General features: G+C 35.0%; 1 protein-coding gene across 2 annotated transcripts in view; it reads right to left on the bottom strand.

The window, feature by feature from the left end:
• TMEFF2 (transmembrane protein with EGF-like and two follistatin-like domains 2) overlaps positions 1 to 25,982 on the bottom strand; it is a 227,794-nt gene that overhangs the window by 46,120 nt on the left and 155,692 nt on the right. For both annotated transcript variants that reach the window (XM_004674427.2, XM_004674426.2), the window contains exons 6-7: positions 6,000 to 6,148; positions 4,940 to 4,999 (exon numbers count right to left, since the gene is read on the bottom strand). In XM_004674427.2, coding sequence (XP_004674484.1) covers positions 4,940 to 4,999; positions 6,000 to 6,148 — 209 coding nt within the window. The remainder of the gene's footprint in view (positions 1 to 4,939; positions 5,000 to 5,999; positions 6,149 to 25,982) is intronic.

The following is a 25,982-nucleotide window of genomic DNA, read 5'->3' as shown; positions in this document are numbered from 1 at the left end:
TGTCAGTTTCTCCTTAGTGTAGAAAATGAATAGATGGAATAATAATAGAATGGTTAGAATTTGGTCTCTATGTGTATTTCTGATTTCTTTTCTTCCATATTTCAGACCTGAGCTCAATATCTAAACTAGTGTTTTGAGACAATGTTATAGAAACCAACAGTCTCCTCATAATGTACGACAAGGTAGACTCATGAGGGTACTACACTCAAAATTGGGGGTCCAGGCTCCCTTATGTCCCCTGGAGATGACTTTAGCTCTGAAGATGACCTTTCTCCTTCATAGTTAATAAAGTATATTCTTCCTATACATACTGTAATCTAATATCTTATCTTTACCGAGACCTTCTGTGTTCTTACTCAGTTCATTTTGTACCTGAAGCTACAAGAGGAAATTAGCTATACATACTCTCCCTCGCAGCCATTTTCTTTAATAGTCTGTCATCTACATATATTTCTTACTAATTTGGAAATATACTTAAATATAACTCATTACTTTAGACTGCCATAGGAACACTATCACTGAGTAATGTGATAATCTCAAATATTATAAGAATTGATTTAAAAAATCCCCATTCATATGAAGGACCTCTTGGCATATTTTACAAAAGTCATTGCTGAAGATATTACCTCTTCTATGTTTTCCAGTAGTGTCTTATAAAAAGATCTATACTAAATATTTCCTTTAAAATTTAGCACTATAGAAACTTTGTCTTTGGTCTCTGAACTGATTATTTTTTATAAGGCAATGAAAAGCTAAGTTCCATTTCAACAGAGACAGAAGCCCAAGACAGTGGAGTTCATACAGCAGGGACTCAGTAAATATTTGTGGAATGAATTGATTCAACCATGATTTCTCTGTTCACATCGGTTGCAAGGAAGCTTAGGGCTAAATGCAGTAATTCTAATAATCTGTTGTTGATATACTTTTTTTTCTCTCAACAGTCCTGCTTTTATGTTTTCAATTTCTCTTTAAATGATTTCATTGAATATATTGTAATTATAAGCCACTGCAAATGCTTTTGGAAACTGGTGCAGAATGTCATAAAAGAAAATACATTTTACTTTCTGGATGATAAAAGACAAAATAATTTAACTTATTTTTGTTTTACATTTACCAATTTATAAAATTAAGTAGTTTGTAATGAAAAAGTATGTAGCTCTTTTTGAAGGAGGATCAGACTTTTTAGACAGAAAAGCAACATAGTAAAGCATTTATGTATCAGATACAAAAAAAAAAACCCCAAAATTGAACTTCATTGTTTTTCATTATAAGGAATGAAGGGAATATGGATGTGTATGTGTGTGTTTTAAGAAAATGTTAAAAATTTGAGCATGCATAAAACATTATAAAGCTTCTAAAAGGAACATTTAATAATATAATATTTTGAAACAATGGAAATCCCTGAAAGCCCTAGCTTGGTGGCTTTCAAAAATGTGTTTTTTATATCGTTCTGCAAGTGTACAGAAAAACCTGAATGTAACCCCAAGTCTTAGACTGATGAAAGAAAAATAAGATCCATTGGACTGTATGCTTGCTCAGACAGGGATCCTGTCTGCTTTGAAACAAAGAGATCCAAAGCTTTTGATTCTGGACCTATTAACTCCTGAGTCTCATTAAATGACAGAATGCCAAATAGAGACCCAAGTCAGATACAACCAGAAAGAAAGAACTAAAGCAGGCAGGAAGGACCTGGTGAATTCTTTAGTGTCTTAGTGGCTATGACAGTTATATGCCTGCGAGGATCATGGGATTCATAGCTTTGTGCAACTTTGGTGACACTCTACCATGGACTGCAAGTTAATCTTATTGGAGGCTTCCTTCCCTGAGTTATCATTCACTTAGATTGTAAATTAGTCCCTGCGGGTCCTTAGTGGATTCTCTTTTAAATGAAGCACAGCATATCTTTTTTAAGATGAGGCTTTCTTTAAAGCGTATTTCCATTTTTGTAATCAGAAAGGTGTGTTCTTGAATTAAGAGCTTTAAAGTAGGCTCAAAGGGAAAAGAGGGGATGTGGTGTTAAAGGTTTTGAACATATCCTGTTAGTGACATGTAAGGGGGGAGTTGACGGGATTAAGATCAGCATCCTCTCTGCTGAGAGAGTCCAGGGATGTTTATCTGTGCCCAGGGAAGGGACTCTTTTAAATTACCAGGAGGATATAGCCAATTTCCTGGTTTCCCTCCTTGGGGAGCTACAAGCTTGTAAAACAGAAATTAAATGGACAATGACACACTAAGTTGCTTGTGGTTCCTTTTCCTCCCACTCACTCCCCTCTAAAGTTTGTATTCTTAAATTTAGGAAAATGCAAATATACAAATGGGAGATAGTCATATTCCTCTACATTTTCCATTACTTAAATTATGTTTAAAAATGGCAATATACTGTATTTTGATAACTGATGAAAATAAAAATATCTAAATTAAATTCAAGGGGAATTTAAAGTATGCAATCAATGTTTAATTAGGAATTTCAAGCTTCAATTGACTTTATCTTCATTGTTATATTTAAATAAGGATTTCAACAAATAAAAGTTTTTAAACTTTACTTTTATCTTGGAAGTTGCTCTTTGAGGTCTAGATAAGTCTGATGTCAAATTGGAAGATATGGACAACACTGAGTGTCTGAATAATTTTCTTTCGTATATAATTAAAAGCACATTCTCCTTCCTTCCCATGTTCACTGACAGGTAAGATTAGGGAATAATATCAATGAGGGCACTGATTGAGGATTAGGAATCATCTGTTTGAAAACAAACTGAAACATAGTTTTTCTTGGAATAAAAATTCAATCCTCAAAACTCTGAAGAATAGATAAACTATTAATATGCAATATGAATGACATTTAGAGAGTGGCAAGTTCCATTAATATCCTTATTGGTACAATTATATAAATGCACATATATTTGCATATTGATGCTAATCAGCTTGAAGAAGCTTATTGTTTCAGGTATGAAATTTCTCAGGAACAGTTTGATTTTCTTATGAGTCCAATCATTGAAGGTTTAATAGAGAAGGTATTCATAGATTTTACATTTCTGAAGATTTTTTTTCCCTGAATGAGCTACTTATATTGAAATCAGATTCTTATTAAATTATCAAGTATTTTGGGGTAGCATAAAATTAAATATGGTAGAGAGTAGCTTGTACCACCATCAAGATATAGTTGTATTTATAATAAAATTATGGAATTTAAATTTGACTTCACTTAAATTTTTAAAAATATATGTTAATATCAGGCATTGTTTTTTCATTATTATCTTTTATTCATTTAAATATTTTTATATAAATCACTATATTCCAAGATATAATTTTGAAAACACTAGCACTGCAAAATGTGTCACAGAAATAAAATGTTACTTATCAAATAAATTTGATAAAGTCTACGTATTCTGGGCAATTATTCACAATTATTTTAGATGTGATAATTACTAGCAATAAGTTAAAAATTTTTAAGAGGGCTGATTTTTTTAGAAGTGCATGCTGAAGTATTTATGAAAGAAGTGACGCAATTTCTAAGATATATTTCCGTAAGACTGAAAATGGGGAAGGAGAGTAGAGGTAAGGAAGGGGCCAGATGAACTATGATCGTGCCACTGAGTTTTTGATAAGTACATGTGAGTTCATTATACTCTCCAGCCTGGACTTGAGTGTATTTTGAAATTCTCCACAATAAAAACTAAAAGAAAAAAAAAAAGAAAAAAAGATTCATATTAAGATTTTATAGTACAGTGAGAAGTTTTGAGAAAAAGGTTGACTTGCTTATCTAGACTCTTCCCAAAATAATTGGCCAATGGGTTCTTCAAGGAATACCTATGAAGATCTTTCTTAGAGCTTTGGGAACTGCTAAACAAGAGTGGAACTAATGCTTTTTTTATGTGTAATTGTCTATGATAATAGACTTCTATCATTTGAAAAGTTTTACTTACATGTTGAAAACATTAAGATGAATGCAAAACTAAAGAAAAGAATTCTTTTGTTACTTTCAAATTCTGAGAGGTGTGAGGTATATATAAGCAAAACATTTATCTTGTTCAATATCACTGAGATGTATTTTGTCTATAATATCAGAATTATTAAAGGAAATATAATTTCTGAAATAATAAATCATAGTATATATTTTAAAATAAAAAAGCAACTATTTATGAGTGAATGTTAACCATAAATCTAGTTATAAAAGCTTAACAACCTCATAAAGTCCTGTTTAAAAAAAAAACTCATATCATTATCAACATCAATAAATAATTTTATTTTTATATATTTTTCTACATTTCTATAAAATTTGATACTCTCTTAAAATCCCATTTACATTCCCATAAATTATTTCTGACTCTAGGAAATTTATATTAGGTGGAAATATTCCTGAAAATAATATTCTATAATTGCTAAAGAAGATTTACATTTTGCAATATAATTTTATATATCAGCAGCTACACTCTGGTTTCTAAATAAATAAAATAAAATTTACTGTTGTAAAAATTGATTATACATATACTTTTTAAATTCTGCATCTATAGACTGTCTCTGTTACTATTTATAACTGTCCTTTCTTTCTAGATTTGTTAGGGATGAACAAACTTTTTTATTGTTGACTTTTGTGAAAATTCAAACAAGAACATTTGCATTTATTACAATACACTGCCAAAAATTGCATTAATTTTCACTGATGCCCATTAATTTGATAAATGTTTTGTCATTTGTACCATTTGCACTGTCAAAACAAGTTAATTATATCTTACTGACATTTTTGACAATTGCTCTAAGTCTGGCAGGAAAACTTCAACAAAAATTCACTGTTGCCTACTGAAAGTTTGAACTAAGCAAGAGCTGACTACCTAGTGTCAGAAATCTTACAAGGTCTATGGATCAATGAATAATGATTTTTTCCCAGAATTCTTTCATAAAAGTGCTCATATTTTATAGCAGAAAATATAACATTGTGTACCTGCGTAATCTGTTCTTGCATAATGTCCATCTTCAGATTTAGTAGTTGTAGTTGTATTATCTGTGTTAAAAAATAACAATAAAGCTGATAAACTATTTCCTAAATATGTAATGTCAAACCTATGTTATTCTTTCAATAGTACCTTGTAACTAAGGAATTTTTAAAATCTTATTTTTTTAATTAGGGTATGCCAGTTTATAAACACTGCATATGTATCATCTATGTATGGGTTTACACCTCTTCTGACTGTATAATACTACTCCACACTCACCACCAAGGCACCCATAACCTCCGTCATAGTTCAGTGGGCCTCCCTGCCTCTGTGTATTCTCCTTCCCCTGTCCTTTCCCCTTCTGGAAGACTTCATTCAATAGGCAGATTTCTACTGAGTTTTGTCTGTTACTTTGTTTTGATTCTCTATAGTCTATATATGAGTGAAATCATTCATCAATTAAGGAATTTTTACTACTAAAAAATGACATCCTTTATGTAATTTGTATGCAATGATAGGTTTATAGTATTTGTTTCTGAATAATAGAATGATACCTGTTTTCTAAAGCTTGAGATGAGAAAGTCAACAATCATAGTTGAGATAAGTTGAGTCAAAAATGTCAAGTCACAAACTGAGAAAATATCTCCGAACTAAGAGACAACATAGAAAATTGTAGCACATCTGCTTTTAAAAATGCACTTGAAATATTTCTTTTGCACCAATACATAATAATGGTATGATTTGCTTTTAAATTCAAGTAGTCTAATAGACACTCTAGTTCTTTGCTGGTAATGATTTTGATTTTGCTTCTTTTTCTCTGTAAGGAGAATTTTCACAATCTTCTGAATAGCTTCTCTAGTTACTGCATTGCAAGGATATAGTCCCATTACATATATATATATGGACATGGACTGTTATTTGAATGCTACCATAGAATGTACTAACTTTGATAAATCAGCACTATCTTTTGGAAATGAAATAGCTGCCTAACAAAGAATTATATACACTTTTCACTTCTACACAAAGACTAAATACATTCTTTGAAATGAATTTTGGTATGAACCTTACCTTCACATCGACCCAACGACATGACTTCAATTTTCTCTTGTTTCTGACATGATGCTTCTTTGATTTGACATGCATTATCATAGGATTTCCCATCAGAAGCACAGAGGGGATTGAAGTTGGTTTGAGAACAGTCAATGTTGCACACACACCTGAGGGAGGAGAGAAATAAAAATATATAACATCAATAGTGTTGTTACCACATTATAAATAAAACACAACATGGAAGAATTGCTAGATTGGAAAAATTCAAGCTGGCAAAATTGAATTTTATTTTTCCAGGGAAGTTCCACTGTGATGAAAAGAAACACAGAAATAATCAAAACTAATTCAAAAGACAGCAGTCTAAGGGAAATCTTAGAGAACAACTATCAGTTAATCTCTGCTACTAGAACTTTGAATACATGTGTGTACACTTCCGTGCTGAATTTGAATAAACTGAGGTAACCATGAAACTCTACTTTATTTCCTTAAATGAAATTTTTCTGTGTGTTTTTTTTCCCCTCAGGATATTTGAATGGTGGAAGCTTGAGGAAAATGATTCAGAGGACATTTAAGAGAAAGTAAATAAGGAGATGATCTGGTCGATAATCGGGAATCAAATTTCTTGCATTCATGAGGGTACATGTAAAATGTGCTAAAGAGAAATCTTCAGTAGGCCTTAAGACTTAGGGGGTCATGAAACCCTTTGAGAATCAAGTGAAAAGTACGATGTCTCCTCAAAAATCACACATTCATAGAAACCACTGTTTGCATAAAATTTCAGGATTTTTCATGGAATTCTTTCCCAGTTTTATAGGTTTATACTATACTTTTTGCTACTTTTGATTTTAAGTAATCAATACAAAATGACTGCTAGTTTTGATTTAATATTTTTCTATGATATAAGCAAAAATTTTGTGAATTCATAAAATTAGTTCACCTAAACTAGACCATTTGAAAGCAAACTTCATTTTCTTTTCCTTATGATCTTAAAATTCTCAGTATTTTACAATCTGCTCAGTTACTCAGAATATTGTGATATATTTGTGTGCAAAATACGTTACTACCTAGAATCTAAGCTCATATTTAAAATTTTTACTAGCATATATGTTATTTTTCTAAATGGATTTATGCTTCTCCCAGTGATGAGCCCTGCCTCTCACTTACGTGGATTACTTGGAGTTTGATACAGTACAGTAATAACAAAACCAACCAGCTTACAGCATGCTGGGTTTTTAACATACATTGCTCATGTGATCCTCACAACAGCTATTTGACAGACCAATGATATCATATAAGGTCAGAGAGCTAGTAAATCGTGGAACAAAGACCACCTATTGATGTGCTAACATAAAATGAAACCCTTTTCTCTCACCACAGTCCAAGTAGTAGAATCTCCAGGAGAACTTTTAAATAATTGATTTGTAAGCAAGTTTCTGGGCCTCAGTAAATCTAGAGGCAGAAGCTAGATTTCTGTAATCCTAAGCAGTCAGCCTGGCAGCAGACCCACTTCCTGGGAATCACTGCTTGATCAGTTTGTTGATTGGGTGAGAGAAATTTTGTCTTTACACCACTGCTTCTCAGAGTGTAGTCCTTAAACCATCTGTTTCAGAATTGCCTAGATCTCTATTTAAAATGCTGGGTGAAAATCTGCTAATTAATATTTTTTGTAAGAGATTTCTCTAGGAAACCTGATTATTTTTATGTTCACCTACTTAGGAACAAATGGAAAAGGTAGCATCCATCTCTAATGCTAAATTATGAAGACTGGTGTTCTCTCCTCAGCTATGATGTTGCCATGTTACTGTATGATAATGTGGTTATCTTGGCTGATTCTTGGCACCTGGAAAATCTGACACTGGGAGCTATCTGTCTGTTTCAATGAGCTCCTTAACCATTTTTCTCAGAGGATTCACCAGAGACAGAGTGCGGAGCAGAACAGGCAGATCGACGAAGTACACTGCTGAGGAGAGCAAGGGGCGGGTCAGGAGAGGGCTGCCATGCCATGTGGATCTCCTCTGGGGCAGGCGGGGATCAAACTCATGCGGAAGTGGCTTAAGCTTCTTTGTGCTGTGCTTTAACCCGCTGCGCCACCAGGGAGGCCGTCTTTCCTCACACTTATGGCCTTGAACATATTAAATAAAGGCATGAGTATAATAAAAATGTCATGCTAGTAAATTTTAGCAATTATTAAAAGCTGTAAGTCTATTGAGAACAATTTTCTCTTTTTGAATAATTGTAAGAAGCTCAAAATTTGCTGAAACAGCTTGAAAACTATATAGTCTGGGGGAAGGGAAACATTGTGACTGGCTTACTAAAGGTCTACTATGTCAATGTTTATGTAAGACCAATGAACTTTGATTATATGATCATTATTTACTATAATTTTGTATCTTAAGTTTATTAACCTTAATTAGTTAGAAAACCATACAAGATTCTAGAGACACTGTCTGAAAATCTAAGCTAATTTTGGTCTCTACTGGTTGAGGATAAATTATCTTTGTGTGTCCTATTCCAATGCCTTGCCTAATCTGAACTTTCAGAAACTATATGTTTAATATTTACATTAATGAATAAATGAACAGAGCAACATAATTTTATATTCTTAAAGAAAGAACAGCATTCATATAAATTATCATTACTATACTGCCATCAAAACAGACAAAGAAAGATAAAAAACTTTCTTGGAAACTATTAACTATTCTTCTTGAGATAAAATGAATATCCAACTGAATTTGAGGATAATGATGATAATAACAATAATACTAGTTTACATAATGAGATATGATTTATACCCTATTACTTCTTTCATCTTCTGTATCTATAAGGTAGCTGCTGTTACCATCTCCATATTACAGATAAGAAGACTGGGGTTTTATCGGCCTCCCTAGTGGTGCAACAGATTAGGTTGCAGCAATGCAAGCTAGCCACAGCTGGAGGTGATGCACATGGCTCAGCAGACCTCTCCTGCCTCACCCACTGCTCCCTTCAGCGGTGTACTTTGTCAACCTGCCTGTTCTGCTCCCCACTCTGTCTCTGGTGAATCCACTCAACCCCTGCACCTCTGGCCTGTACCCCAGTTCTGTATGCATGAATAAATAAATAAATCTTTAAAAAAATAGAAAAGAAAATTGGGGCTTGGAAAATGCTCATCATTTAATGAGGGAAGAACCTAATTTCAAATACAGACAGTCTGATGCCAGAGCTTGCAGTTTTCTACATAATGTGCAGAACAACAATAAACAAGACAGACCCAAACTCCTACTATTAACTAATTAAAGGCATACTTTGGATGAATGAAATTTGGAGAAAAAAATGAGGCTGCCTATTCTTGGAATATTTATCATGATTTCATTACTTTAAATCAAAATGTCTCTTAGTCTGTCTTTCCAAACAAGTGATGCTGGATTTTCAGTACCATAGAGATTTATCATTTAATGTTAGCTTTAAAATATTCCAAACTAATACTTGGTACTAGAATGAGTAACTAACTGGATAAGTATTAAATAATTCTGACTACTTAGGACAGTGATTGATTTTTTTTCCGATTATTTTGTACATAAGCAAACTAAGAAACTTTGGTTCACATGAAAACACACACACAGCACAGACTCTGGCACTGAAATGACAAAATTGGAAACATTTCACAGTAAATCTTTCCAAGCATCTGTTTCATATTAAAGAGTTATTTTTTCGGAAGTTTATATTCCAGGCAGAGTAATTGTGTGTGTGTGTGTATGAGTGAATGAATTAGTATGCTTCATGTGACAGTGAACTCAGGTAGCACTTATTGCATTGCTAATGTGACTATTTACTAGTTTATATTTTCTGCACCCTTCTCAAAGGCAAGATGCCTTTTTTGACCTTTGAATCCTGGCACCTAACATAGTTCATCCTAACAACTCATCAATAAATGACGGAATGAATTACTGAGAGAATGGTGGAGTGGAGTCGGAGAAGTTCAAGGAAAGTCACTGAGGTAGACATGAATACAGAGGTAAGGAAAAACTGCCGATAGGGCTTACAAACTCTCACTAACTTCCTGCTACTGGGCACATGGAATCGCTACAGAGAGAGAAGGCCACGGAGAACTAATGTTCACCTTTCTCCTTTTATTTAAATCTACTCAGAAAAAAGAAACAGAGCAGGAGTCCTACTTGCTTTAATGACATTGAAGTTGAATTGTGCAAAGATGTTTTCAGCAGCCTGAAAATTTAGACTTTAGGGTACCTAAGTGCAGGATGAACCCATATAATTTGAACATGGTAGCAACTTGTCATTTTACTGCTATGTCAAACCATAGAAAAATATAAGGTTCTGATAAAAAGGTGACAAAATTATCATATAGTGTAATGGTGAAATTGCAGGTCATTCTGTATTTTAGCAGCTTATGTAAATTAATCCAGGGTTTTTCTTTCCACAAAAATGAAAGGCGGACATTTTTTAAAACAGAAACTATCCTTTCTTTACTGCTTTTGGCAAATAATTACATTATTATTCATTCTGAGAGGAGTAACTAGTTAATTACAGCATGTCACAAGTATTTTACATGAGCCAAGGATTTGTAAGGCTGAGGGCTGCATGGATGCCTTTAGGGTTTTTTTTTTTTTTTTGTATTTTCTTTTCTTTTCTTTTTCCCAACCTATCTCAGTCTTCTGACATTTTGTCATTACGATTACACAGATCTCTTTTCTTCTAGGCTACAAAGAAAGAGAGCTAGTCCTACTTCAAAATAATAACTTCAGAGGTCGCTATGTAGAAATACTACCCTCTGAAAATCCTTCAAAGAAAATTAGCATTGACTGAAAACCCTAGTTCTCTGAATTATAAGAAAGAACTGAAACATTCAATAAATTTAAAAGACCACTTGATGGAATGAAGAACGTAAATTACATGTAGTAAAAGGTGATGTCCAAGATTATGCACTTACATTGATAATGACCTCATGAATATTTGGGGGGAAATGACATTAATTTAGTGCCTTTTGGAAATGGCTCTCACAAGAATGTTCAGCAATGAGTTAAATAAGCTTACTTCCTGTATTTAGGAATGCCTCTAATCCTCCCATGTCCGATACAAACACTGCCAGGTAGCAAATTACTTATTTATGTGTCAAGCTAGTGACGGCTCCATAATTTCACTAGATTTTGTTCCATCTATTAAACATGTCTGTCACTTATTGCTCTCTCAGGGTATTTGCCTCAGTGTCCATTCCAAATTTTGACCATGTGATATTTCTGATTAGTTTTAAGGCACCCAGAGTCGCTGCAGTGAAGTTGGCTTTCTGGGATTTTTTTGGACCTTGACTGGATTGTTTCCCTTGAGTCTGTCTATCTCTGGGGTTACTGTGCAGAACCCTTCTGCCTGATCAGTAAATGAGGTCAGAGTCACTGCCTGTACTTTCTGTCAGAATGTAATGGATGAGCTGCATTATGTTAATAACAGTAAAACACAGTGTGTACCTTTCATTCAAGACTCTTGTTATATTCTAAGTCCATTTGCTCATTAACTCTCACGTCACTCCCTTTGATGCAACTTGATTATAAGTATCTTTAAAGAAAATATAATTCAGAAATGACTATGAGTCTTTGGCAGGGGAGAGGGGTAAAATAAGATACAAGATGTAAAAGTGAATTGAAAATTTAAACCCTTCAGACAAAGTGTGGTCAAGCATCCACTGAAAGGATAAACTTGTGAATCTACCATATTGCTACTGAAGTAACATAGATGAGCTTAGAAAGTCTTCTTATTATTTAATTTATGAAGGGCAACCCTTTCAGTTTTGAAACCTAGGAGGAAGAAGAATTACCTTCCCTAGAAATGTTACCCAGGACTGCACTGAGGATTTCCAAGAATGACCAAGCATACATTGTCCATGGAAAAGCTTAATAGCAATTAATACAACTTTTATAAAGAGCCAAAGATTAGAAGTTGGCCTATTAGGTGGAAAAGTCTTGGTAATATTAGTAGTCGCTGGTTGGAAAAAGTCAAGAACGAATGGCCAGTCAATGGGTCTGTGAACAAAAGGAAATTGAGAAATCCTTTCTTTAGGTGGTATACAACTTTTGCAAAGAATCCCATATTAAGCAGGGTAAACAATTCTTGGGAAAGAGACTGATGGTCACGCATTGAATATCTACTATAATAAAGGTAGATGGGGGGAATGTGACTAGATCCATGTCTAATTGAAGCTTGATGATTTACTAGCTCAATAGCATTGAACTAGTTACTGAGTGCTCCTGAGCCTGAGAAAAGGAGATGCAAACTCAGGACCGCAGGGATTAGATGGAATAATGCACACAACTGCTTAAAGACACCTTTCAGAAGCTAGAATTACCCAATACATATTGGTCAGCATTAGCTTTTGACTTGGGGTTGCCCATTCTGGATACAAATCAAAACCTTCCTTGGAATATTTCAAAAACCTATTTGCTTGGGTCCCAGCCCAGAGATTCTTACCTAGTAGGTCTAGCTAACAGTAATTGCAAAATGCTGTAGGTGATACTCCTGTGCAGCTGTGGTGAATTGTAATTATAATAGACACTCTTTCTCATTCTGTAAAACTGAGTAAGATTTTCCAAATTCAGTGTAAGATTCACCCTAAGAAATTCCGATGCCATAGATCTGGAGTGGGACTCAGAAATCACATTTTAAGCAAGCTTCTTATGTCTTTTTGAGGCAGATAGCACACATGCTTATTGAGGAATCTTTACTTTGGCTCTAGTCACACCTCTCTTCCTTTCATTTCTTTATAAGGGGTTCAATGTTCACAATGTACATGATGCATTGACATGCACTGAAAGGTTACATGCTACAGGTATGTGGGGTCAGGTAACAGTGACAAGTGAATAAATGCACTGATTCCAAAACATCGGCGACAGATCATTCAGCACAACTGATTCACAAAGTGATGAAATAAAGTGGGAAAAAGGGGATGAGATGGTAGAGGGGATTCCTTGAGACAGGATGTTAATTAGCTCAAACTTCCACATGACTCCTAAATTTAATACTCGTGAAACAGGGAGGAAAAAGTGGTAACTGAAATATCCAAAGATGGGGAGGAGTTAAAAGAACTGAGGTAGAGCGGCTACCTTGGGGAAATGCATAGAGGCAGACAGCACGCCATGTGCTGGGAGGACCGAGAATAGAGCCTTTTGGAATGAACTCTACCTGTCTACACCACTCTAGACAGATTATAAAGGGTCTCAGTTCCAGCCCAAGAGGTGAACTTTATCTTCTAAGCAATAGGGAGTCCTGAAAGCTCTTTTGAGCACAGGGTGATGAGAAGGTCAACATGATGAAAGGAGTGCTTTAGGAAGATTACACTTGCAGTGGAGTGCAGGCAGGGGCTAGTCTTCAGGCCGTCTCTGCAAACCAGAAGGACTAGCAAGGAAGCCCTGGAGAGAGGCATTCACTCTAAGGAAGAAAAGGAAGAATCAATAAGGCTTAGTGGCTTGATACTTATGGTATATGCCTTACGTACAGCCAAGCACTAAGCAAGAAGATCACCACTGTGCCCTTCCTGCTCTGCCCTTCCCTGCTTTGATCCTTCCCTGCCTTGTGTCCCAAATCGGAAACTTATTGGAAGGACAGCCAGGATCAGGGAGGTAGCTGTGTGTATGGGACTCAGGACAGAGTGTTTTCTTTCTTTGCTTTTGGGCCAGGGAAAACAGCGGTCTATATGATGGTGATATGTAAGCTCCCTTAATGGCAGCTGAAGGAGAATTAGTACTTGTGTCTATTCTAGGGCTGAGTTAAGACTACTGCTGCAAACCACAGTGGCAGCAGGTACTGACTCATGCCCACTGCTTTAGTGAGCAAACATGTCCCCCTCTAAGACAGCGAGAGCTCCCACACCAGTCTCCAGTCTATGATATAGTTGATGGGGGCTTTAGATTCTGGACCATTTCTTATATCACAGTTGTATTTTCCCAGGATACATATATTTTTTTCCTTTTTGAAGCAGCTACATTTACATCTTAACATAATCAAAGTAAACATTCCTCTTACTCATATACCATTTAAAAAGGATCTTGAAGTAAAAATCCCTCATTACCATCATGTTATGCTCTTGCTCATTAAACTGGAAAACATATTCAATAACCGAGGGTGACTATGATTACTAAGAATCACTCTAGCTCTGACTAAATGGGTCTAAACACACAACAAAGTCAGAAAGCATGAAAATCCCAGAATAAAAAGTTGGAAGGAGCAACAATGCAATGAAATTATGAAAAGAAAATCTCATTTGAATAACGTGAGAGACTAAATGCCCACTCACTCCTTTCATCATGATTCTGTGAGTGCTCCAGCGTGCGCCTTCTGGCCCACATGCCGCGTTCTCACACCCACTTCAGTTTCCGAAGTGGCTCAATGTTTATATTTTACAAACTGGCCCTCTCGTATGTTTTCATTTGACAAAGAACTCTTGGAGTAAATATATATGGAAATCATTCCAGTTTACATTTTTGACAAAACTACAACTTAAACATCACAACCTTGGAATTCATGCACAAGCGATAAGGAACAGTAGGTGAGTAATAGTTCTGCATCGTGATAAAATTGCTGGTTTGAAAATGCCCATTGCACTATTCTGGTGGTTTTCATTTGTTTAATTTTCATCTGTTTTCTTTAAAGGACACTCAGGATAATTCTTCAGAGAAAAAAGGTAGTTTCACTTGACCTACCAAGATCTCCCAAAATGTCAGTTTAGGCTCTACTGAGGTCTCCTTTATTAGTTGGCTCTTGAGCGCCCAAAGATAAGCAGTGAGTGAGTGAGTGATCATGTGTGTGTGTGTGTGTGTGTGTGTGTGTGTGCATGTGTGTGGATGATGGGTAGGGTACAGGGAAACAACAAAATATCCAACCATTGCAATTGATGCTATTGATCTTGCTATATTAATTTAAGAAAATGAGGTTGACATCAATATAGTTATAACATTTCTTCATGCAATTAATTCTCAGTGATTTTCAACATGCCTTTTTTCCAGACCAATATCCACAAAATTTTATGCTGCTATTACTCAGTGTAAATAAGACATTGATTAAACTATGCTGGCATGAACAAACTCTATTTATAATTAAAACTTGTATTAAATGATTTCATTTTTGACTACATCATCTTTTCTTTTTTACTTATTAATTTTAGAGTTAATTAATTGGAATTTGTTTTTCAACTAATATTTAATAAATTAGGTAACAAGCTATCATAAATACCATTATTTGAATAATGAAAAAGTAATAAAAATTTTCAGAGCTTCCCCTAAAGAAAGGGGAGGTAGGAAATACTATTAAAGAAAGAAGATGCCCTTTGCTTTACCTGTAATGTCATGTTTCTTAAGCTCAAAAGAAAATATTGTAAAATGCATCTGTTAAAACAGTAATGGGCATAGGTTATTCAGAATGGTAAAATTATCAAGCTTGCCAAATAGTTTTTGTGTTGATTTAGATGTAGATCATTTATTTCTAAATCATTTAAACCAAAATTGAAAAAAAAAAAAGTGCCAGAAATTCCAGTGGAATAAAATGTTTCTGTGTGTAACTCAGATTGAGAAATGCCTGAATAAAAACAACTTTCAAGCAGTTTATTGTGTGAAAGGCATCACTGCTATCTCTCATCTTACTCACTCACCCGCTTAAATGTTAAACTTGCAAGCACATGGTGGCATTTCAGTTTACAGACCCAGCCAATGTTCTCCATTGACTTCCTGCAAAACTGCCCATGAGTTTTGATTGCTCGGAAACAGGGCTGTGTGGCAGTGTTGTCGGCCAGAAATAGTCATGAGCTATTCCAAAACCCTTGGATTGAAAGGCTTTAAGTAGAAATGTTTGAACATTCTGCCGTGAAACAAGAAGGCTTCAGAGTTTTTCAAAAACATTAAGCTTTAAAAGGCAAGAGGGGAAAGGATGTGTACTGCCTCTGCTGAGAACCCTGGATAAGACCCTCCTGTTCAGATTTGGGAGAGCAGCCACCGTTACTGTTACCCTTGTAGAGTTTCTTCCTTTCTTTTCCCTCCTAGTTACATGCATTTCCATTTATCACTGATCTCATTTAACTCTGTCTAAACCCTTAAGTGTAGTGAACACCTACTAGCTACTAGATATTTGGCTAGATATCAGAGACACCCAAATGACCTTCTGCATCCCCACTGACAGTAGCGATCTCAGTGGAATGAGAAAATCAAATATCCATAAAACAGTATCATCAGAGCTGACTTTGTTGGTATGAACAAAGTCTTTTGAGAGCACTGAGAAGGTCTAATGACTTTTACCTGGAGGGTCTAGGAAGGCTTCACAGAAGATGAGATGTTTGAACTAGAACTTTAAGAAGTTGGACTTTCAACAGGTGGTTTCCATGGTGACTTATAGCAAGAGGCTTTCTAGTCTTTACTCTAGTGAAGACACCTCTCTAATGACAACCCTTTTCATTCTCTGCATCACTGAGCATGTCCTGTGTGTTCAGGAAATAGGACATGATAAAGCAAAAGACTTGTGTCCTTCCCTAAAACTGTCTGATGATTTGTTGTAAATGATAGCATACATATATCTTTTCTTTAGGACCCAGATCCAGAAAGGTATCGGAAGATAGGCCAGGTCATTGAAAGAATTTGGCACCAGAATTCAGGTCTCTGGGCCCTGGTTTGCTCTTTAGTTTCTGGATCTTTGGTTGTAGGACCCTAGAGAACAAACTGGCCCAATAAGATGATGCTGATGTGGTCAACTCCAAAATCCTAGTACTGTTACTATATTCACATTACCAGTTATTTTTATTTATCCTGTATATCCTCATCCTCCTGCCATTCTCACAGTATGTGTTATTTTTATTTTTTTTTTTTACTGAAGTCTCTATTAAATAAACGGCTTTCTCTCCCATCCTCCCTGACACTAGCATAGTGCTTTGCAGAAAGTAGACATCCTACACATGATGGTTGAATGAGCGGATGGATGATTCAGAGATTCCTGTTTGGTTTTCCAACAGGCCCTTAATGTTCTTCAAAACCGTGAACTAGTTGGTGTTTTCTAACTTTCTAGAGCTCTAAACCATACTCTTTGTCATCTGAGAATGTTTTCTTCCCAAGATTGATGTTTTCTCTCCTAGAGTGCTTGCTCTTTATTCATCTCTAGTCTTGCTACACTCACCAACCTGTCCTGTGTCACACATTTCCACTTCAGTGGGAAGAACATAAATCATGGATCTTATAAGTAGGACCTCAGCCTACTCTCTGTATTTAGTAAATGTTGCCAAATGAATGCTATAGTTCTGAGTTAAAATCTAATTCTATAATTAGATTCATCTATAAAATGTGAAAAATGATTCCTAAGTCACAATAACACCCACATCAAGAAGTTGTGTAAGGTGGCGTGGCAGACTTCTCCTGACCCGCCCGCTGCTCCCCTCAGCAGTGTGCTTCGTCGATCTGCCTGTTCTGCTCCCCACTCTGTCTCTGGTGAAGCCTCTCACTGCCCCTGAGCCTCTGGCCTGTACCCCAGTTCTGTATGCACAAATAAATAAATCTTTAAAAAAAAAAAAGAAAAGTTGTGTAAGGATGTAAAAAGAGAACAAATAGAAACAAATTCATGCGATACTTCGTATATAACAGGTCTGGCACTTCCCTTATTGTAGGGAGTTCATTCTTCACCTTGTATGAAATTGATCTAACCCATTTGTAGATGACCATCAAACTATATTACCTTTCTACCTGTATCTACTTGGTTAACTGCAAATAAGCTTCGATTCAATGTGGAGTAAAGAATTATTGGCCATGCATATTTATCAAAAATCTATAAATGGTCTTTTTGCCATACTTGGAAGTATAAAAAGACTAATGTCTTCTTCTTCTTCTTTTTTTTTTTTTTAAAGAAGCTCAATCAATAGCATCTTCAGTATAAGTCTACTTTAAAGATGAGAGATTTGACACTGTCCCCTTGACTTCAGTTTTTAATTCCTTGGAACTTTCAAAATATAAAAACCATTACCTTATTTAGCTCATTTTACAGAAATATTACAGTAAATTTTAAATTCTTATAATTTTAGAATATTATTGTACTGAGTAATGCTACAAATTAATTTCACTGCTACATTTTTTTTTGGTCCTTGTTAGCTCTGTCATTCCTTCCTTCATCTTGTTCTTTTCACTTCTTTGACTCTCTTCAATAATATGCAGTCTAGGTATTTAGGAAAAAGTTTTTGTCATTCACAGAGCTTATATACTTACATATCCTGAGCAGAGAAACTTACTATTTAGAACACTGAAAAAGTTTAAAATCCCTGATAATAACATAGAATAAATTACACATTGCCAATAAGCATGATATAAACATACTATATTTACATACAGAGACAATATAAGTAAAAGAAAGATGAATATATTTGTATTTTCAAACAATAGTTTCATGGATTTTAGATAATATACAGAGCAACATATATAAGGTCACACTGAATTCTTTTGCTTTCTGTCTTTTTTCATGCTAGAGTTATTTGCTAATGGTGCTATTCTTTCTATTCTATTTAAAATGTCCACATTTTTACTCTTAAGCATAGCTATGGAAAATAGTCTTGTTTCCAACTTTACCTCAGGATTTTTAAATATGCATAATAAAACATGGACTTTTCTTTCAGTCATAGTAAGTGCCCATTATAGCAACAAACATTTTTTTATACCATAGTTAATTTTTACATCATTTTGTGCATTTTTTCATCTCATTTGCAATCCCCTTGGGCTTCCCATCACCAAACCACCCATTTGCCATCACCATAGTCCAGTGCATTTCCCTCGCCCTGCTCTTTTTGATCCCACCCCTCACTCCACTCCCACAAAGTGTCTCTGGTATATAGTTGTTCATCATTATCATTATTTTTTCTCCTGGTCCCTTATATTCCTGCTATGAGAGAAACCACCTGGTATTTTTCCTTTTCTTTCTGGCTTATTCACTAAGCATGATCTTTTCCAGCTCCATCCATGTTGCTGCAAAAGGCATGTGTTTATTTTTTTTTGGTTGCTGAGTAATATTCCATTGTATATATGTACCACATCTTTTTAATCCAGAGACAAACATGCTTTTTAAGAGTACTTTAAAGAGAAAAAAAATAATAAAACTAATAAGGTATTGATTAAAAAGACATTAGAATTATCGTTTTATTACCTGAAATGGCAATATTTCCATTATCTAAGATTTTTGGTAACAATATATTTTATGGAGTATATTCTGGGGATTTGCTTTACTCTTGTCCACGGTATTCCTCTACTTCATAAACCATAAGTCTTCTGTCTTAAGCAAGCTAAATTACAATCTCTTTGAATTCATGGTCCTTATTATCACATATTACCTTTTATGTTTTTCAAAATAAGCAACTTGAAGGGCCACACTATCAATGGGCATGTTAGAAAACATAAATGAATTCTGTTTCAGTATACCAGCCTAGAGCTGATTAAAATTTAAAATCATTGTGTGATCACTTAAGTTTGTATTGCTAAATAGAACATACTCTGTGCCTTTCTTTACTCACAAATGATCTCCAAGGTTTGACATTTGCCAGGCAGGCTGACTTGCTGCTTGCTGAGATCATATTGAGACACACATCAGGGCACCGGTGAGGCCGACGCCAGCAAACTAGACAGGAGACTTTCATTACTCATCCAGATGTTGTATCAGTCGGGGCCCCTTCAACATGAGTTGGAATTTAAGCTTCTATTTTCCTTGATAAAAAGCAAACTCTAAATAAGTAAACGATCTGGTAACATGCTAATCTTTCAACACTGTGAGGGGGGTGAAATATGTTTGTCTGAGTAAAGCTGAGACCTTTTCAAGGGGAAACTGAATGCATAGTCAAGGGCTTGGTACAAGCTGGAGTGATGAGCAAAGACATTTGTCAACGTGCACAAATATGGACACATGATGATTGTTAAAATAATACTAACATAATATCTTTGTGCTGTAAAAATAAATGAAATAAAAAAATAAAAGTAAAGGAACTGGTTTATTATCTAACTTGGTCTTTTCCAATATGAGAATGTGCTTTTCTAATCATATATTTAGTGCTATTCTAATCATATATCATTGTATCTAGAAAAAATGAGTTGATTTTAAGTTTGTATTTATCCTCACAGATCAGAGAATAAATTGAATCATGATATTCATAATTCACTGAAGACAATGATCAGTGATCAAGGTGTATAAAAATGAGCAGAAGTATATTATATAAATAATTTTTTTTCTCTGAACACAGGAAAAATATTAGAAACAAATTCAAAATTAGGACACTAAGATCCTAAGAATTGAGAAATAGTTAAAGATGAATATACATTTACTCTATAGATATAAATCACCAGAGAAATGAAAGAGCCTCTGAATTGCTCTCTATTTTGCTCTGCCTCCCTGGAGTCAGTTCTCAACACAGCCAGCCGTATGCTTTTAAAATAAAGGAGATCAAATCATTCCCTTGCTCAAAGTCCAGCAAAAGCTTTCCATTGACCTTAGAATAAAATTTGTGTTTCTTACTATGGTTTATGAGGCCGTACGTGATCTGGCCCTGGGTGACCCCTTCAATTTCATTTCTTATCAATCTCCCCCACCCTTTCCTTGCTCCAAACACACTGTACATTTAACTGTTCCCCAACACATCAGAAATGCTTTAGTCACTAGGATTTTTTACTTGCTGCTCCTTCTGCCTAGAATGTTCTTATATCAGCTTATTCAGAGGACTCAAATATGACCTATTTAGAGATGCATTCCTAACCACCGTAACAAAGTCAGCACAGTTCCATCACTGAATCTGATAGGTTATATACTTGCTTAATTGTCTATTGTCTTCATTTCATGCATGCTACACAGAATGACTAGGTTTGTTTGTTCACAGCTATATTCTTCAGGCCCAGAACAATATCTGAGTGCTCATGATAGGCACTCAGTAAATATTTTTTTAATGAATAAGTAAATAAAGGTACATTTTTGACTTAAAAATATGCTATTACAGTGATCTAGACAAAAATTCCATTTGAATTACATGGTTAATTAGATCAATGCATATTATTTTGCTTCAATGATTAAGAAAAGTATTTCTTCAATCTCATATGCAATGAATATTTATTAGTTTGTGTTAAATGCTTAGCTCACGGTGGATGTACAATAATATTTGCTTAATCAATTGACTGTCTACCATGTACATGTTATTAGACATTTTGATATTTATCAAAAACAAAAAGGTCAAATATCCTTGTTAGGTGGACTAAGTTATTTTAAATACGATGATGAATTTTGTGTCCCAAGGGTCATTCTTCAGAAAACAGTACGAATGGTAAAGATTCTCTAATTTGACAGCCCTAGTGTACGTGCAGTGCATAGTTGGACTTTTCATTATCTATGTACATTTTTCTTTGCATTGGAATTTTCATTATAAAATTTCAATATGTTTTGTCATTGTGATGCTCATCATTTAGAATCCCTATCTGTCAGAATCTTCTTACTCTGAACAAAAACTTAATCAGCTTTATTTCTTTTAAAGATTATTTAATTTGTACCAACCTTTGTTATTACTAGCGTTAAGATCACCTATCCTTCAAAGTCTGAGTCAGTGTTTACTGCAGTGGTAGAAAATGATTGAAGGTTGCTGTCTGCTGTAAGCCTGTACCAATCAAGCAATTTCTTTGTCATTAGGCAATTCAGTATGTGTCTAATTCAAGTAATTTGATCATTTGATCATTCTGATCTGACTTCCAATTATACGTGATTCAACAGATCCATTTCATTTCAAAGATGAAGCAGCAGCTACTGAAACTTAGATAAAACTTGGACCTGTACTGGTGGAAGTCTATAGATTCAAAATTTGAGGTAGAACAAAAAGAATAATATATTTCAATCTATTGCTTATGTTATATGCAACTGTCACTAAATGTTGAATTGGAATCATGTTAAACAGTGCATAAATATTTTTCAGGGAAAAATTTTGTCCTTTCACGGGCATTATTTTTATTTTAAGAATGGTTCCTGGAGGCTACTAGTAAGGTGGCTTGCACATGTGGTTAATAAGGCGAGCAAATGCATAGGAGGTCATACCTCTGTGTGCTTAGCAAGACTCCGAGGGCAATACTGTTCTTGTTTCTGTCTGATACATGTACTATTGCTGAGCAGGCAGCAAGATCATACTTGGTAGGGAGTAAATATTAGGGATTAGACGTATGCAAGTTTTTCTAGGAAAATGACTTACACTGTGAAAAAATAAAAAAGGATGTTTAAACACATGGTAAAAACGATTAAAAAACAAAACGTATTATTTTATTTCAAGTTCTTGAAACTCATTCAATAAGTGAGAAATAGAAAACAATATATTTGTATATAATTTAAAAACTGAAGTCAGAAAAAAATGATTTATAAAATAAATATTGTAGCCCTGAACTGTCATTGGAATAGTGTTGTAGACAGAGGGAAATTAAAATGCTTGATTGGCTTTCTAGGAGCAGTCACAGAAGCTTATTTTGCCAGACTGATAAAGACTAAAATGGTTATAGGGTTTTAGATGTTAATTATGAATTTGTTCTATTTGGCAATGTATTCTGCAATATTGTGCCCCTTTGAAAGGATTCATGATTAAAGACTGAAATGGTGGCCAAATTGTACAATTTGTAGTTTATTTTTTAAAACCTGAAGAATGATCATCCTTTTGATAATGTTTTTAAATAACAGACAGCAGAGTCTGTTAAGTATATTTTAAAGGAATACTATTTGAATATTCAACACTAAATAAAAGGATACTATATTTTTAAAACAATCATGTCCATGCAGGAAACAATGGTGATCACTTAGTAAGTGGATGAAAACATCTAACAGTAAGGATATGGTTAAAAGACCTCTCTCTTCTATGAAGATGCACACCATTTTACTTGCCATCATACTCAGGAAAGCTGAATCAGAGCTGTCAGTTTGCTTGAGAGGCGAGAGTCCATCCTCTTTTTCTTAAAGCATAAGGCCAGTGTCACAAAATGTTGGTGTTGTCTCACTATATCATAACGCCTTGTCATAGTTCAAGCAATCACTGTGTCAGCCTAACCTAACTGCAATGCATGCTTGTAGTCAGAGATAATGAAAAGTTTTCATAGGACAAGACACTTAAAATGAATGTTGGCTAAATATAAGGTCTATACAAAGATAAACCAATATATCTATTCCCTGTGTTAAGTGACACAAGAAGATACATATTTTTCAACCTAAAAATTCTAAAGACTGCTTTATGCAGAGAATGATGATGCAGCAATGATGTAAGAAAGAACTTGCAAATGAACCAAAGATGTTCAAATTTCATGAATTTGAAAGTAGGTTCAATTTAACTATTAAAAATATATAGAATGCGTAGGTACCTGAACATGATTCTCATTTCCATTCAAAATTGTTCAGTTAAGGTTCGACCACTATGGAAAGCTGTGTGGGGCTTCCTCAAACTATTAAAAATGGAGTTATCATATGACCTAGCAACCACACTCATAGGAATCTACCCAAAGAACACAAAAGCATTAATTCAAAAGGAGATCTGCACCCATATGCTTATTGTAGTATAATTCATAATTGGTAAGATATGGAAACAACACAAATGTCCAAAAATAAATGACTGGGTCAAGAAGATGTGTGTGTATGTGTTTGTGGTATATATACACAATGGAATATTACCCAGAAATCAAAAAAGATAAACTCATGTCATTCACAGCAACATGGTTGGAGCTGGAAAGGATTATGCTCAGTGAAAAAAGTCAAAAGGAAAAAGAAATATTAACTGATTTCACTTATAGAGAAATATAGCGGAACCAAATAAGGAATCAGGGAATAATAATGAATACAAAATTAACAGGCAACTATAAATCAGAGGCATTCTGCAGGGGAGGGGGAGCACAAGGGACCATGATGATGGTTCACAGGTGAACTGGTGGTATAAATATTATGGGGACTATACCTGAGAGAAGAAAGCAAACATTGTACAAAAATAAGCAATGATGGGCCCTCCCTGGTGGCGCAGCGGGTTAAAGCACAGCACTGAGAATCTAAAGCCGCTTCCTCATGAGCTCGATTCCCGCCTGCCCCGGAGGTGACCACATGGTGTGGCAGACCTCTCTTGACCCGCCCGCTGCTCCCCTCTGCAGTGTACTTCGTCGATCTGCCTGTTCTGTTTCCCACTTTGTGTCTGGTGAAACCTCTCACCGCCCCTGAACCTCTGGCCTGTACCCCAGTTCTGTATGCACAAATAAAAAAATCTTTAAAAAAAAAAAATGAGCAATGATGTTATATATATGTGTGTGTGTATGTATGTATGTATGTATGTATAAATTGTCAGTTAACTAGTGAATAAATATCCACCTTTCCTAACAATGCATACTTAGATTAGATGTGTCAAGTGTCATTTACTCTATCTTTTTGAGCAATGGAGCTTGACCCCCGTTAACACAAAACTTTTTAGAAACTATCTGCTTGAAGCATTCAATCATATGACTAATATTTAATCCCATTATTATCAACAGAAGCACAAGCTATGAAATATTAGTACTCACTCCTGGGCTCGCTCAAAAGATGACATATACATGTAGAAGCCTGATGGATCCAGCTTGCTGCCTTTCACACTTAACCACATGTTCTTTTACTAGCTAGTTAGCAGAAATTCAGTAAAATTGGACATTCTCTATTTCAACCACTGGATGAGATTAAGAGATCAAAAGGAGCTTTCCTCAACTGGAGGGAGAAAAAAATGTTTCCTTAATGTAATAAATATTCTATCTTCCAACTAGGTAACAATAAAATTGTCACAAACACTGAAGAAGAAAAAATTAAAAGGATAAATTTTGTTGGTTCCATTTATTTGGTCATTTATTCTACAGATCTGTGCTGAGCTTCTAACTTATGGTGGTACTGCCTCTTCGATATAACTATTAAAAACCATGACACTACACAGTTAAGTGGAAGAGACAAAATTCATTCTAGAGTATTGATTGAGAGGCATAGGTAAAGCTGAGAAAGGAGCGTATGAGGGAGTGTTAAAGTTTCCTGAGGACCCATGCAAATAGATTAGAATTTGGTATGGCAAATCTTCACTCTAGAAGGAAGAGTCTATGGTCAGGAGGTAAGTGTGAAGTCATGGTTCCATCTGCTTCTAGGCCTGGTGGACCTTGAAGCTCCTTTGTGCTGGGAGGTCTTTTAAGGGAAGCTGAAGAGGTCAAAGAATCAGATCATGAGTTAGAGCTGTGGCCTTGAAGGTCTTAGAACTTTATAAAGGCATGGAACCTTTGAAAAAAATGGAAGCAGATGGATTATAGGAGTAATGGGTATGGATTAGAGAGATGGGTTTCAAGCAAGGAAGTAGGGTCAAATGACATGAGTCAATATAGAGATGAAATGGTGATATCTGAATTCAATGTCTGATTACATTTTTAGCAGCATTCTCCATAGATGACTATTCTACCTTTTTGTTTGTTTGTGTTATAATGCTTCAGTTTTAGCAGTTTCCTGACTATTCTTGTACATTTCTGGCTCCCCTTCTCAGCCTGCTTACTCTTTTTCATGTTCTACAAGCTGCTGTTCACCAAAGTTCAGTTCTAGTCCTCCCCCCCCATTTTTTTCTGCTTATAGTCTTTCTCTAAGTAATCTCTTATACTTACAACCTAACAAGTTCAAATTTACTTTTCCGCCCCAGTATTCACTAGAATCCAACTACTAGAATCCATATGCCTACTTGATAAATCCACTTGGGTCTCTTATAGAATTCATAAACTAACACTGAAAATTAATTCTTGTTCTTATCCTAGAAATTTGTTTCTACTTCAGTTTTTCCACTTTAGCCACTGGCTTCTACATCATACAAGTAGGCAAACCAGAAATGTCAGGAATCAAAGTAGATACTTCCTCTCTCTCACCTCTCACTCATAATTGTCACCAAATATACTCTTCATTTTCCTCATACTAAGAACAAGCCAATTTGAATTAATAAGGCTCTGATTGTTGAGTGAGATCAAGAGACATGAGAGGAGGAAG

Source organism: Condylura cristata, unplaced genomic scaffold, assembly GCF_000260355.1.
Source record: "Condylura cristata isolate star-nosed mole 26May11 unplaced genomic scaffold, ConCri1.0 scaffold00002, whole genome shotgun sequence".
In the NCBI taxonomy this organism is placed as follows: Eukaryota; Metazoa; Chordata; class Mammalia; order Eulipotyphla; family Talpidae; genus Condylura; species Condylura cristata.
The sequence above is the reverse complement of the archived record's forward strand: the minus strand, read 5'-3'. Positions and strand labels throughout refer to the sequence as shown.